The sequence below is a fragment of the Mytilus californianus genome, unplaced genomic scaffold, assembly GCF_021869535.1.
Source record: "Mytilus californianus isolate M0D057914Y unplaced genomic scaffold, xbMytCali1.0.p SCAF_4, whole genome shotgun sequence".
In the NCBI taxonomy this organism is placed as follows: Eukaryota; Metazoa; Mollusca; class Bivalvia; order Mytilida; family Mytilidae; genus Mytilus; species Mytilus californianus.
The window spans coordinates 4,636,312-4,653,433 of NW_026262690.1; the positions used below are offsets into that span (position 1 = coordinate 4,636,312).

At 32.3% G+C, this 17,122-nt stretch overlaps 1 protein-coding gene across 14 annotated transcripts in view; it reads left to right on the top strand.

Annotated features, from left to right (window-relative positions):
• Positions 1-17,122, top strand: part of LOC127739383 (peripheral plasma membrane protein CASK-like) — a 229,056-nt gene that overhangs the window by 19,537 nt on the left and 192,397 nt on the right. For all 14 annotated transcript variants that reach the window (XM_052251086.1, XM_052251085.1, XM_052251094.1 and 11 more), the window contains exon 2: positions 8,505-8,577. In XM_052251086.1, coding sequence (XP_052107046.1) covers positions 8,516-8,577 — 62 coding nt within the window. In that variant the 5' untranslated portion in view covers positions 8,505-8,515. The remainder of the gene's footprint in view (positions 1-8,504; positions 8,578-17,122) is intronic.

Consider the following 17,122-nt stretch of genomic DNA (forward strand, 5'->3'; position numbering starts at 1 on the left):
TATATTTGATGTATGGAATGATTGTAATGGGTACATGTCAGTCTGGCAGGTTTCATCTAACCTTGACATCATTTTCATGGTTCGTTGGTCAATGATAAGTTTTTGTGTTTTGGTCTGTTTTTAAAGTAATATAAGCAAAAGGTCAACTATATTCGTTGTATGGAATGATTGTATGGTGTACATGTCTGTCTGGCAGGTATCATCTGGCCATGACCTCATTTTATGGTTCATGGGTCAATGTTAAGTTTTTGTGTTTTTGTCTGTTTTTCAAGTACTATTAGATTAGCAATAGGTCAACTATATTTGGTGTATGAAATGATTATAGGGTGTACATGTCTGTCTGGCAGGTATCATCTGACCTTGACCTCATATTATGGTTCATTGGTCAATGGTTTTTGTCTGTTTTTCAAGTGCTATAAGCAATAGGTCAACTATATTTGGTTAATGGAATGATTGTATGGTGTACATGTCTGTCGGGCAGGTACCATCTGACCTTGACCTCATTTTATGGTTCATTGGTCAATGTGAAGTTATTGCATTTTTGTCCGATTTTCAAATAACATACGCAATAGGTCAACTATATTTGGTGTATAAAAAAACTGTAAGGTGTATATGTCTGTCTTTATCTGACCTTGACCTCATTGTCATAGATCTTTAAAAATGTTAAGCTTCTGTAATGCTTTTAGTAAAACCTTTATCTTTAAAACTTGAACATAAAATCAATGGTCAGTAAAGCAGGCGAGGCATTTCAGCATGTGCACTCTTGTTTAAAAGTTTAGGACACTTTCAGAGAGAAAGGTATGTTAATGGTATAAATCATGCCAGTGACAAAAACACTAAATACTGAGATGATGATACTCTTGGGAACTTATAGTCCACCAGCAGCAGAATCAACCTATTTCTATACAAAAAATGAAAACAACACTTTTTAGTTTTTATGCCCCCGCCCTAGCGGAGGGGGCATTAAGTTTTACCCTTGTCCGTCTGTACTTACGTACATCCGTACGTACGTCCCGAAATTGGTTTCCGTTCTCTAACTTGAGTTTGCCTCAACCAAATGTTATGAAACTTATACACAATGCTTATTACCACAAAACACAGATCAAGTTTGAATTTTGGTGGCGTCACTTTAACCGATCTAGAGTTATGCCCCTTTATAAAAGGAAATATTGCAAAATATTTAGTTTCCTTCCTCTAACTTAATTTTGCCTCAACCAAATGTTATGAAACTTATACACAATGCTTATTACCACAAAACACAGATCAAGTTTGAATTTTGGTGGTGTCACTTTAACTGATCTAGAGTTATGCCCCTTTATAAAAGGAAAAATTGCAAAATTTTTATTTTCTTCTAAATATCAAGTTTATATAATATATTTTTAAAATTGGAGTTATCTTCCTTTGACCATGATTATAGTTGAATCAACTACAATCAATGCTTTATACAATGCAATGTTTAATTTAGACTTCCACTGATAAAACACAGATCAAGTTGAATTTGGGTAGTGTCACTTTAACCATTATTGAGTTATGCCCCTTTATAAATAGAAAGATTGCAAAATTTTTTAGTTTCCATTCTGTAACTGAAGTTTTCCCCAGCCAAACATTATGAAACCTATATACAATATTCATTACCACAAAACTCAGTAAGGATCAAGTACAATTTTTTTGTTTCAGTTCTCTAACTTGAGTTTGCCTCAACCAAATGTTATGAAACTTATACACAATGCTTATTACTACATAATACAGATTAAGTACGAAATTAGGTGGCAACACTTTTACCATTCTAGAGTTATGTCCCTTTATAAACATAAAAATTGCTGATTTTTTATACGACCGCAAAAATTAAAAAATTTTTGGTCGTATATTGGTATGACGTTGGCGTCGTCGTCGTCGTCCGGCGTCGTCCGAAGACACATTGGTTTTCGCACTCTAACTTTAGTTTAAGTGAATGGATCTCCATGAAATTTTACCATAAGGTTCAATACCACGAAAGGAAGGTTGGGATTGATTTTGGGGGTTAAGGTACCAACAGTTAAGGAATTAGGGGCCAAAAAGGGGCCAAAAATAAGCATTTTTGTAACTTCCAGACAATAACTTGTGTGTAAGTGTATGGATCTCTCTGACATTGTACCACAAGGTTCCATATCACAAAGGGAAGGCTGTAATTGATTTTGGGGGTAATTGCCTCAAAATTTTAGGAATTAGGGGCCAAAAAAAGGGGCAAAAAACAAGCATTTTTCTAGTTTCATGACAATAACTTGTGTGTAAGTGTTTGGATATTTCTGAAATTGTACTACAAGGTTCCATATCACAAAGGGAAAGCTGGAATTGAGTTTGGGGGTAATTGCCCGAAATGTTTAGGAATTGGGGGCCAAAAAGGGGCCAAAAATAAGCATTTTTCTAGTTTCCAGACAATAACTTGTGTTCAAGTGTATGGATCTCTCTGAAATTGTACTGCAAGGTACCATACCACAAAGGGAAGGCTGGGATTGAGTTTGGGGGTGATGAATCATAAGGGGGTTCAAAAAATTTGGGGGGGGGGTTTCTTTTTTTCCTTTTTTTTTTCTTTTAAAATTTTCCATTTTAAGTTGGTTATTTCTGATTTATATTTAAAAGCAAATAATGATGATATGGTAGGAGATACACACCAAACAGGATGTGTAAATTATTATATAATAAGTATTGTGCAATAGCAAGAAATTTTCAATTTCACAGTATTGCACAATAGCAAGAAATCTTCAATTGCACAGTATTGCGCAATAGCAAGAAATCTTCAATTGCACAGTATTGCGCAATAGCAAGAAATATCCAATAGCACAATATTGCGCAATAGCAAGAAATTGTCAATTGTACAGTATTGCGCAATAGCAAGAAATATTCAATTGCACAGTATTGTGCAAAAGAAGATACTTCGTATAAATTGCTTATTTCTTGACCAATTTCAATGGGGTTTTATTCTTCAATTCTTGGGGTTCTTTAATATGCTGAACCTAACTGTGAATTAAGTTTTTGGATTTTAGGCCCCATTTTTAAATTGGTCCACATTGAGGTCCAAAGGGTCCAAAATTTAACTTTGTTTGATTTCATCAAAAATTGAATTATTGGGGTTCTTTGATATGCCGAATCTAACCGTGTATTTAGATTCTTAATTTTTGGTTCCGTTTTCAAATTGGTCTACATTAAGGTCCAAAGGGTCCAAAATTAAACTTAGTTTGATTTTAACAAAAATTGAATTTTTAGGGTTCTTTGATATGCTGAATCTAAACATGTATTTAGATTTTTGATTATGGGCCCAGTTTTCAAGTTGGTCCAAATCGGGGTCCAAAATTAAACTTTGTTTGATTTCAACAAAAATTGAATATATGGGGTTCTTTGATATGCTGAATCTAACCATGTACTTAAATTTTTGATTTTTGGGCCCCGTTATCATTTTTGTCCACATTGAGGTCAAAAGGGTCCTAAATTAAACTTTGTTTGATTTCATCAAAAATTGAATTCTTGGGGTTCTTTGATATGCTGAATCTAACCATGTATTTAGATTTTGGATATTGGACCATAATAGTTGAATGTCCAATTTAAAATTTTTAAGTTCTTAGACCACATTCATTCTGTGTCAGAAACCTATGCTGTGTCAAATATTTAATCACAATCCAAATTCAGAGCTGTATCAAGCTTGAATGTTGTGTCCATACTTGCCCCAACTGTTCAGGGTTCGACCTCTGCGGTCGTATCAAGCTGCGCCCTGCGGAGCATTTTATTTTAGTTTGTCTCAACCAAATGCTGTAAAACTTATACACAATGCTTATTACCACAAAACTCAGATCAAGTTCAAATTTGGGTAGCGTCACTTTTACCGTTCTTCAGTTATGTCCCTTTATAACTATATGATATGCAAGCGGGGGCATCATCTGTGTCCACATGTGGACACTATCCACATTTATTTATGTCTGAGGCCCTTTTCTGGATTTACCTCCATCAGGAACTCTCAAAGCCAATAATTTGAAAGCCAAGGATGTTTAAGTACCACACCATGTAAAGAGCTATACGGCCAAAAAGGACCTTAGATATTAGCAAAATTGGTCTATGATCAACTTTGAGGGAGTTGGGACCTTTGTTTCGTAATGATTTTTAAATTTATATAAAACCAATATTTTAAAAAAGGTATGTTAAAAATCATATCAGTTACCTTTTAAACGCCTCAGAAGCTGAAAACAGCATGCCTAAGTCTATATCTCCTGTGGCTTATCATTGGAATATATGTTGACGGTACAAGTATTGCATATCAACTCTTAACGAAAAGCCTTAGCTTCTGAGGTTTAAAGTTTGTAATTATTTTAAAGGTTAGTTAAGGTGAACCACTAATGGTAAATCAGTGGTATTTGGTAGGTAGTTGTATTAAAATTGGCACATCTTATTTCCATGGAGTCTTATTAGGTCCTTCCCCCTCAGTTGTGGGCCATTGACTTTTTAAATTTTGCATAGTTCACATGTTGCACAATCGAGACATATCTCTGACAACAGTAATTATATAAGGTATAGATATATATAGAAAATTACAACCTACAAATTGGTAAGGTACTAGTCCACATAAATGATAATCAAACCTTGTGGCTAACCTTGATGATACTTTCTAATAAGTTTAAAACAATGCATCAACAGTACTTCTTGCTTATCAGCAACCAGTTATTTATGTTAATAATGTGGCCTTAATATAGTAACTGTAAGCCTCTTGTTATCCAGACCAGAAAGTCCTAAATAAACTCCATAAAATGAAGTACAATCAATCATTAAGATTTGGAGTAAATTAAACCTGACAAAGGAACTAGTTCAAAACATCTCACAGGATTAATGTATTTGGGTTTTTGATTTAGAAATTTCATATTCCAAGACAATTCATTTCTCATTTAGACGAAAATAAATGAGCCAATTGAAATCTTTGAAGAAGGTTGAATAGGGTTTGTATTACTTTGTACTAATTTCAATGCTGATCTTCATTGTTACTTTCAATTTGTGTGTAAACTGTTTCCATATTGTCATTCCTATCATGGAATTAATCTTGTTACTCCGGTTCCTGTGAGGATTATTCTCTAACTTCATTCAATTATTTCTCTCTTGACAACATGCAGAAGCAAAATCTATCAATTTCTACAAGAAACCATGGATCATTATTTTAGTCATTTTTGACATCCATGTAAGGTAAGATCTTTAATTTTTGTCAACACTCAAGCATGTAAGAGTTGACTCATGTTATAATATTTTCATTTTGTCAATCATTTTACATGTATCTTTGTATTGCCAATTGTCAATTCATGGTGTTGAGAACCACCATAGGAAGAATAGAAAATTCTAATCTTTGACAAGTCTTTTAAATGCTTACTCCAGAACTCATTAGTCCAGAACTCAGGGAGGTTATTCCTGATGTCTTCTGCATATTTATACTGTGAAGATAAATGACTTGTAACTGTGATTAATTGTTAACAATCCGAAGATCTGTGTGGATTTACATTGAACATCACATTATAATTTCAAGGTTTAACTTTGGAGCTGGGTTCCAGGATTTGAGTTAGTGGGTGCGACCTTAATAATAGTGACTTGTATGTCATAAATTATAGTTTTTCTGATTTAGGAGATGGCAAGCTAAATGTGCATCCTCCCCCCCCCCCCCCCCCCCCCCCTGCTTGAATGGAGTTAACATACTTCATTACTTTATTAATAAGATATTTATTTTGACATTAGGCAAGACAGAAGAGACATGGGATAGACATCAGTATTCCAAATCTTGTGCATCAAACTGATAAATGATTGATAGTGTTAGTTTCTGCTGCCCTCTGATTCTAACATTGACAGATAACAATGAATTCTTATGTTTTTATGCACAATAGTCTGATATAAGAAAGCACATGGACTAGCAGGGGTTTGAGAGGAGCTATTCTTGATGTTTGGCATAGATACCAAGTGAACAGTACAGGGATTATGGAAGCTCTTAGTTTTGTAATACTGATTCTGAACGTTTAGATTTTTCATTGAAAGACAGACACTGACAGTGACACTCTTGATGTCACTTCTTCATTTTGACTTCTCTCTTAATCTGAGTTAATCTGAAACCGAATTGTATAGAAAATATTGATATAGAACAGAACTATGATCTGGAACTGAATTGTATGGAAAATATTAATATAGAACTATAATTTGGAACTGAATTGTTTGAAAAGTATTAATCTAGAACTATGTTTTTTACACTCTCACTTCCTGACCATTTATCATCCTAATGGTCAATTATCTGACATTTATTGACGGATTAAATTTCAGTCTATTAGGAATATACCAATTACTTTTACTTGTTTGCTCTGTAACATGTATAATATACAATAATTGTATGGCATTTTTCATATCAAATTATATCATTTATTTGTCTACTTTCCATTTTAAACTCAATTATTGGTTAATTTGTACAATAACCTGTATAATTTGTGTTAGTTGATCAGCAATCAAATTTCTCCATTGTATCAAAACTGTAATTATCGCATGCTAAAAATGTCCCAAGTGTATTCAAAATCACAGAAAAAAATTGACAGTTTGTGATATGATTGGAAAATAATAAGAGCAATATAGGTACGTTTTATTGCATGCATTTCATCGATGAAGTAAAGATCAGTGTGTTAGGTTATTAGCTATATAATGAAACCATCTCTATGTTGGACATTCAGTGTTTGGACAAATCAATGATGGACTCTATTTGTGACGGAAAGTAAATTTACTGAGTGCAAATACACCCAAGATTTATTCTTTTGAACACTTGGGTAAGTCTGATTCATTAAACAATGTCATCTAGCTTTACTATAATCCTTTTGGTTAAGTGAAAAGTGTATACCACAAAATTATTGTCGTTTTTTTTTTCTCTGTCTACATTTACCAGTAATAGTCCGGAATGTGATAACTTTTCATCTTGTTTACTAAATAATGATTTTTGCCACTTAACAAGAACTGTGATTCAAAGCCCAACTTTAATACTCATGAAAAGGGGTCATCACTATTTTAACTTAACTGCCCTTTCCTTTTTGTAAATCATTTAAATTCTTTGGGTAATGTATCAAACAAACCTTGGCTAAGCTTTGGAATCCATTTTGTAGAAGCCTGGAGTAATCTTTCATATATAGTTCACCTTGACATGGCTCTTATTGAGGTATTACCAGAATAACACCAATGGAAATTTCAGTGTTTTTATACAGTTATTATATGTGGTCACAAGAATTCTAAGCCTGCCTCTCCCACTTATAACACTTTCAAACTAAAAAGAAAGTAAATTGAAGTAGTAAATGTAACAGTTTTATAGATCCCAAAACATCCAGATAATCTGGAGCACCTGTCTGTGATGAATCCTGTTCTGTGTGGAGTATGTGTTATGTTTCTTGCTTAACAACTACTGGTGTAATATTTTTATTGAACCATGGATCATTCTGTAAATCATTATGAAAAATAACTTTACATATAGATTAAGCAAACTAATATGGCAGATGAAATGACAAAGTATGTGGACAAAAGATCCGATATGATGGACCAGTCTCTTAAATTTTTGCTTGTGATATCAAGAGGCTGTTTTTAATCAAATTTTCACCTTAATTTGATATTTTATTTTAAAATGCAGTATCCAGCTGTAAGATAACAATGCATGGTTTTAGATAATGAAGTTCATTTTGAGCTTAAATCTAAATTTCTCTTTTCTATTTCCCATAGATGAGAACCATGTTGCCAAATTAAAATATAATTTGTATAACAGTATCAATTAAGTCACTTGTTTTCATAGACCCAAAGCTTAAATGAAAATGTAGAATTCATCTGCATTTGAAAATTAGCTGAGCAAATACCAGTTTTAAAAAATCTCCTGTTATTGACAAAATTTATTTTTGTGACTATGCTTATCAAACAGTTCGAGTAACTACCATATTTGGTCAATTGACTGAATTATTTCTCTATGTAACAAAGATGTCAGTTAATCTTAACCTATTTCATATGTTTAAAACTTTATTACAGAAACCAAAATAACTTTGTAAAGCTATAGGATATTTAATCAATGAAATAGCAAACCCAAAACACTAACAAAAATACACCTAGAGGTTCAATATCAAATATGCAATGTCTGTATTACATGTAAAGCACTAATCAACTTTAGTAAAATGATGAAGGATCATGAAGGATTTTTTTTAGTGATCAAAGAAACTGAAATACCACAAATTACAATGACCTAAATATCTTCTAAAAAGGAAAAAGAAGGGATATTGTGTAGTTGATTCATGACAAAAAATCCTACATGACTTTACAAAACACAAAGCAAAGAACAGATTTTTTTATCGTTATTATTAAATCTATGTTACAAAGATGTTGTCATATGATGAAATTAGTTCAATGATGTTTAAGTTCAAATGCACTATCAGAACCCCTAATAGCATAATCATTAGAAGTAGTGACAAAAAACTTAGTGACTTTCTAAATTCTCTTTGCAGGAATAAGAAAGATGTCGTCTGATGATGAAGTATTGTTTGATGATGTTTATGAATTGTATGAAACAATAGGAAAGTAAGTACATGTTTTTTTGTCTAAGCAGAAATAAGTGAGATATATGTGTATTATTTTTTGGAATGATGATGCCACCAGTGACATAGATACAAATATAATCAAACTCTTTAAGTCAATGAAGGTGATCTCAGGTGGTTCGGAAGGGTAAGCAGATCTTACTCCACAGGTGGCATTGTGATGTTGCTCATGTAAGTACAAACTTGGTGATGTCACATTTGAGGAAAGGAAGATTGGATAATTAATTATTAAATTTATTGACCAAAAAGTTATGCTAGACCTGTCACCATTGATATCTAATTAACTATACCATTAGCATCTATGCATCTATCAAGCTTACTATACGTTATTGGTTTTGCTCATTCCTGAAGGCCTTACGGTGACCTATAGCTGCTTACATATACGTCATTAGGTTTCTGGTGGATAGTTGTCTCATTGACAATCATACCACATCTTCTTATTTTTAGATTGATTGATTGGTGTTTAAGGCCACTTTCAGCACTATTATGTTATTTCGTGATGGTCGGTTTTTATTGGTGGACAAAATGGAGTCCCCGGAGAAAACCACTGACCTTTGATAGGAACACTGACAAACCTAGTCAATTAAGATTGGAGTCGACCGCACCTGCCACTTAAGCGATTTGAAACTCACAACCTCAGTGTTGACAGTCTAGTGATACAGTAGTTCGACTACTTAGACCACTCGGCCACTGAGGCCCCCTCTTATTTTTAAAAGGACCTTACTTATTATTTGCTTTTTCTCCACAAAACCAACATGTCATGCTTCAGTGATTCCCTATATAATCAACCAAAATTTTTCCCACAAAAGAGGGGCCCAGGCCCCCCAGGGCCCCCTGGATCCGCCTATGACCACTTATGATGGACCATTGATATTGAGGATGCTGGTATATAAGTATTTAGGAATCACAGGTCAAGCTGTATGAGGCTCTTACTTCTAAGTCATGCTTCTATATCTTGGAATTTAACACTGTTCAAATGCTGAGTTCATTCATTAGGTGTGGGACTTGTAGACTTTTCATATTTTAAATTCTACTTTATAAGCATATAAATATCTTTGATATTTTAGGTCAAGCATTGTTGAATTTGCTTATTCTTTTTGGTCTTTTAAATAAGTATCCAGAGTTCTCGAAATATTTTTGTCAGTGGTGGTCCTTGAAGAAAATTTGCTGGTCCTCACTATTATTTCTATTGCAAAATACCAAAATATTGTCAGTCCTTTGAAACTTTTGGTGGTCAAAACCTTCGGACCACCACTTTTCGAGAACTCTTGAGTATCTGATCAATTGTATTCTTAGAACTTGGTGAGAGAAATTCATATAAACAAAATCTTTCAATTTGAAAACTTTTAGTTTGATATGATACATTATATATTTAGATATATTTGTTAATTTTAAAAAAGCCTTGCATGGTAAAGAGTTTTAACTGTTATCATGCTTAAGATCCCTTTTCCTACCCAGCTGCTTATAATAAGCATTATATTTTGTACCAAAAAATGGTCCCTCCAAACCAGAATGGAAATTGATCCTTCCAAATTAGTGAATCTAAAGTGGTCTCCTTAAACAGGTGATTCTATTTGATTAGAGGACACTTTTGTTGTTTGAAAGCCTCATGAAAGAATTTTTGTATTCGTGATATTTTTTTGATATTTTTGTGGATTTGTTTTTGACCGATTATCAAATTTTCTGTCAAATGACATTTAATGAAGAAATCGTGTTGGTTTTGAGCAATTGACAGAATAACAATCATAATTTGTATTCATGAAAACTTGCGTAAAGTCAAATTTCAGCTTTCAAACATCAAGTAATTGATTCTAAATGGCATTGATTTTTTTAGCAATTTTCACTCTTAATTGCATTTTAAATTGTTATTTTCTAACCATTTTGATAGCAGCCAATTATATTGTTATAGGTGGGCTGTGAAGATTAAAAAAAATATAGGCATTGTTAGCTTATGAAGCATGAAATATCCTAATAGGTCCCATAGTTATTGTAATTGCTGATGAAATATATTAATGTAAGCTTAATTCAGTCACACTTTATCTAATAAAGAAATCTATTTTAGAGGAAGAAAGCATTATGAAAATGGAAGTAACATTAAGTTTAATGCACATGTGAAATAATGTTTAATGGGGAGTAATTATGCACTATAAAATCCCCATAAACTTGTGATATATATGAATTGAGGGCACATAATGTAGGAACTAGATATGGACATGGCTAAACCTGGGACTACTGTTTGAAATCATAACTGAAAAGAATCATATCTTGAATTATATAGAAAAACTATGCCATCAGGTCAATAAAAACTTTTCTAAGATTTGAATGTGATATTATCATTAATTTGGCCAATAAAAATGATGAAGCCAAACTATTTCAAAGTAATTTGAAATATATTTGTATATCTCAGTTAATTTTAGAAGTTATGTAAAAAGATAGAATGCATTAATGCAAAAAGTCATATAAATACTTGGGTATACTTGATTACTTATCTCTTACTTTGAAATAAGAAACATCCCCTTAAAATATTTTTCAACTGCGGTTATGTCATGTCATGATTTTGGGACAGCTTCCAAGATGACTGCCACTACTTAGAAGTCTTCAAGAGTTGTGTTGTGAAAAATCAATGTGGAAATTTTACTTTACAGAACAAGACCAATACAACCAAAATGGGAGAAATTATATCAAAATTAAAGAAAAGTCTATCAGCTCTAACTCAAAATATGGGCAATTTTATGTTAAGGGGGTCTATAATTCAGTTTTACAGCTTCAGACATACTATTTTGTTACCTTTACACACTGAACCAAACCACTACTTGATCTAAAAATTCATTGCCCAAATTTTTATTTGCGGTGGTATATTGGTATGACGTTGGCGTCGTTGTAGTCGTCGACGTCGTCGTCCAAAGACACATTGGTTTTCGCACAATAACTTTAGTTTAAGTTAATGGATCTCTATGAAATTTTACCATAAGGTTCAATACCACAAAAGGAAGGTTGGGATTGATTTGGGGGGTTATGTTTCTAACAGTTCAGGAATTAGGGGCCAAAAAGGGGCCAAAATAAGCATTTTTGTAACTGCCAGACAATAACTTGTGTTTAAGTGTATGGATCTCTCTGAAATTATACCACAAGTTTCCATACCACAAAGGGATGGTTAGGATTGGCTTTGGGGGGTAATGTCTCAAACCGTTTAGGAATTAGGGGAAAAAAAGGGGAAAAAACAAGGGTTTCCTGGTTAATGGACAATTTAAAAGCAGTGTAAGGGAGGTAAACAAAATTGTACAATGTTGTACAATGTTGGATTACCTCCCTAACACTGCTTTTAAATTATATATCTAAGACTTTTATGCTGTATTTAAATTGGTAACTATGGTTGCAAACTCCATTGGAAATTTGAATTGAGATTATGACCATATCTTGAGGGAAAGAATTTTTTTTTTTGGAAAAGGGGGAGGGGGGGTGGGGGGGGGGGGGGGGAGGGCAATTTTTTTTTTTCATTTCAGAAATTAAAAATAAAATTTTTTTGTAAGCGGGAAAGGGGGGGGGGGGGGGGGGGGTGGTGGTCAATACCCAACAGCATAGTGTATTTCACAAAAGCAGAAAATTAAATATAAATTCAAATCATATAATCAATTCTAAGTTCTTTGACTACAGTTATTCAGTGTCAGAAACCTATTATGTGTCAAATATTTAATTACAATCCAAATTCAGACATGTATCAAGCGCGAATATTGTGTCCATTTTCACCCCAACTGTTCAGGGTTGGACCTCTGCGGTCGTATCCAGCTGCCCTCAGCGCTGCATTTTATTTTACATGTTACATGTTTTTCATCCCCTTACGTACTATTTTATCCATGAATTTACATACGGTAAAGAAATAATTTGCAAGTTATACACTGTCCACACAAGGGACTGTATTTGTAGAAAACGAAAATCAAAGGACGATAACTGTCTCCCTGGACCACAGAACAGATATGTATACAACAGTATATAAAGTATATATACTATTAAATGAGAAGACCTCATTTTGTGTGTCGCTTCTCTTCTTTCCACAATAAATTAATCATCATGCCTCTGTGTCCAATAGGTACCATGCATAGTCGCATTTGTCATCCTCGCTTATGATTATTCAGTTTGGATTATTTTGGGAGAAAATAAAGGCGTCCGAATATTGTTTCCGTCATCGGACGGACTTTTATGTCATGGACTAGACTTCCGTTTAGTACTGTTTTTTAAAATTACACATAATTTTCATAAGTACTTGGGGACAGGACAATTATTTTTCGTGTTTTTCTGTACACCATGATCATACATATACAATAAATTAAGTGTATTTGCTATTTACTATCAATTCAAAGTTTACTATCTGCGACTGTCACTGATATATTATATAGAGAGTCTCTATAATGACTGTATCGCCTAGGAAAGTATTACAACTTGGAATTGATAGTAAATAGCAAATACACTTTATTATTTATAGTATATGTATGTTCAAAGTATACAGAAAAACAGAAAACAAAAAATAACAGACTTTGGAAAAAAGGGGGATGGCTAAAAAAAATGACCTTTCACCAAGTACCTATAACTTTTGATACCTATCCTGAAATTCTCCAGTCATAAAATCTTTTACAGAAATTCATCCTACAACAGTTAACATACTTCCATCCACACTTTAAATGCCCGCGATTTCGCGGGTGTGTTCTAGTATATATAAAGTTTCAATTACTATACTTTGGAAAAACTGCATGTATACAAGTTTAGAGACAGATTTTCATTTTTGGCAATGTATCTATGAGATATAAACACATGTATAATATTCTGGCAAATTATTTGTATTAAAAGTAGATATATAGTGTCATTGCATGCGTTGAAATTTTTTGTCTGAAAATAAGGATCTTTAAATGTTGACAAGAATTGAAGACAAATAAGGAGAAAATTTCTTTTTCCACTTCATTTTTGAAATAATATTACTGCTTATATTTAAAAACTGTTTATCCATCTCTGCTTCAACTGAAAATGAGTGTACCTTTACTTAGTTGTGATTAAAATTCTTTGAGGATGTTTTGGATTGTTTTTGGTGTTATTTGGTTGCTTTCTTATTCATGTACATGTAGTCCTAACAATTTTGTTTGTTCACATTTTTTATTGATGAGTAGTTTATAACAAGAAACATTTCTTGGATTTACCATAAGTACAAATGTCAGATATTTTTATAGTTTGAAACAAAAGTATCTTATTTTAATTAATAAATGAAGTTTTTAAAAAGAAGTGATATTTCGCCTTTAAAGATCTGTTATGCTATTTTAATAAAAAGATATAAATCTGCCACGCTTTACATTTTGTGAAGATTTTAATGATGTAGCGAAAAAATGATCAAAAGTAGTGGATCGATACTTACAGGATATTGATATTACATGGTATGGCTGTCAACCTTTACAACAATATATAGGTTAATTAAATTCAAGTTTAGAGCTTTTTTTAGTAATATAAGAAATGACATTATAAACAAAATATTCAAAGTAGCAAAATAGATGAGCGTGTGTACCTAAATTTCAGTAGAACTGACAAAATATTTGAGTAGAAAAACATATCAGTTTGTGTACAAAGATATTGGTAAAATTACTAGTGCTCTACAGTTATGATTCCAATCTTAATAATAATGTTAGGCATCAGATAAACAAATATTCAAAGTCATATATAACTAAAAGGATCATCAACATGACATGCAGTTAATAATTTCTTTTTCTTTTTTAGTATTGAGTTATTCCCCTTTAACCATATGCTAAGACAATATTAATGCAAAAATCTTCAAATATTGTTTTAAAATCCACTGCAATTGAAAAAGGGAAATTCAAATGTTAGGTTTCGTTTTAAAGGGACAATCTGGCAGAGAAGCAATAGTTTCCATATGAAAAAGAGACTAGGCATTCATAAATTTGTTGTTTAGAAAGAACAGATGTTGCTCTCTGAATCTTGTACCTACACGCTAGCCATTTTAATTCTTTGTTTACCTATGGAGCATATATTGATCCATCTGTCAGAGAGAAAGAAGAAATCAAAACAAAAATGATTATTTGTTCAATTAATCTTATGTAATATAAGTTATTCTAAATAAACTGAATTAACAGTAAAATCAGGATTGCAAATGAACGGAATTGACCTTTTGTATCACATGGCTTTGTTTTCAATATTTTGATATTGTCCACTTTGATGATTAAATAAAACACCTATAAACAAATATTTGACTGTAGGATTTAATATTTTAATTAGCTTTAGTCAATCAAATTAGATTATTCTTACAGAGAGGTAATAAAAAGTAAAGGCATTATAAAGTTTAGAAAAAGAATAATTCACAGTAAGAAAGTTTTCTGCTTGTAATTCATTGTTGTCTTTGAAATAAACCAGTAAGCTATTAAAAAAAGTGTCAATAATTGTGAATAATTAAATGTCCTCTGCACAGAGCTAAACATATGTCTACAGTACTGTATGATATTTTAATAATCAGTATCTGCTGTATAGATTTTTGGAATAATAAAAAGTGATATAATAGAATAAGTAAATGTTTTTAAATAAGATTATCAACATTGGATATGCCATTTAACTTTGGAAGTACCTTGCTGTGGAAAATGTCTTTCAAGTTTTATTTGTTTATATTGTGAAAAGATACTTATTTAAAAAAAAAATCATGAAATTCATAGTGCCTCATTTGGAAAGTGTGGTAAATGTTGGACATACACAGTGTCGATGTACAGAGCATCTATATACATGTCTGGGGTATGTATTTACATAAGTACAGGTTAAACTGCATGTCAAGTTTTTAACTTACTGTTATCAGTAAATGGAGTTAAAGGTCGATTGATTGATTGGTGTTTGTGCTATTTGGTCGCGGTCAATTTTTATTAGTGGAGGAAGCCAGAGTGCCCAGAGAGAACCACCACCTTCACTAGGAAAACTGACAATCCTAAATAAAATTTGAGTCAAGCCCACCTGCAATGTGCTGAATTTGAACTCTCAACCGCAGTGTTGACTGAATAGTGATACAGTAGTTGGACTACTTAGACCACTCGGACATAGAGGCCCCTAATTGACTATAAAAGTCGACAGGACTGACTTTGTTTGCAAAAAAAAAAATAAAATCCTGTTTGATATATATTTATCCATTGTTATTTAATATGTTGATATTGAAGGGACAACCAGGGTGTCACTTATCACTAGGAATAGGTTGGACAAACCAAATACATAGAAATCTGTTATGAGCTGTTTCCCTGCAAAGAAACTTTGATTAGATATCTGTAGGTATTGTTATATAAGAATAAAAGGAGGTGTATTATATGAATGCGACAACCCAACGACATAGACCCCAAAAAACTTTATGGGATAATAATTTTTTGGGTAAAAGCAAAATAATTCTTTATATATGTATTTTAAAGGGTTAATTGTCATTATATTGTGAAAATCAATTTAAATTGAAATTGGCAATTAATTTGTTAAGTGTTGTAAATTTGTATTGATATTGAGAAGTTATTGCCCTTTGATGTGAAAATAACTGTTTTCATCAGCGCCATATTTAGAGTAATAATCCTCTGTTGTAACATAATATCATCATTTCATAAATTGAAGGCTATCTTTTACTTTTGTTAAGATATACCAGATAGATGCCTGCATGCAATGTTTCTCCCTCGAGAGGAGTGAAGTTGTTTCTCTTCAATAAATAATCAAGTTTGGGGTCAATCTCAGGGGTTATTTATTAGCATCAACAGTTACTAATCCTGAATCAATATTCAATACCAGGTATATATATATAAGTTTATGAAGATATTTTGTTTCTAAATGATTGGTGATGCAGTGAGTAAACTCGTCATGGTTCTCTACCCCTTTTGGGACCTCTACAGACAGAAGAATTCGGACATTACATAATTTGTTTATAATAGTAAACACTGACCAAGTGTGATTATATGATGATAGGTGATAATTAGATCTACATGATAATGAGGTTTTATCAGGTCAGATGTCATACCTGGATTCTTATACATGTTTTGGGACTTATTTGTGTATTGATTAGTTTCTTGTTTCATCTTTTGGGAATTTATTTTCTTGCAAATATGCACAAAACTAATTTTCTTTGGGGAAAATACATTGATATATGTTGGTATCAGTTTTGACTGTGGATGTTCTTGTAATTGTCTTACATAAAAGTGTTATTGAATTTCATATATTGTAAAAGTGGATATTGTCTTCATACAAAATTAAGGACTTATACATATGTTGTAAATTCATAGTTCAATTTGAACTCTTGTAAATAAACATGATAGAAAATGTCCTGTTTTGATTGTCGGATTGACGTCTTGGATTATAAAAAGCCACCTGCACCATGCTCCTGTTCAGAACATTTACAGAGCTCACTCGGGTAAGCTGTTCTAGGAAATTTGGACATTGTAAAATTGAATTGGAGAGGCAAATACAGCATTGTATCTTTTATATTTAAAAGTTGAGGACTAGTGAATAATTAATAATTATTTTTAAAAAGT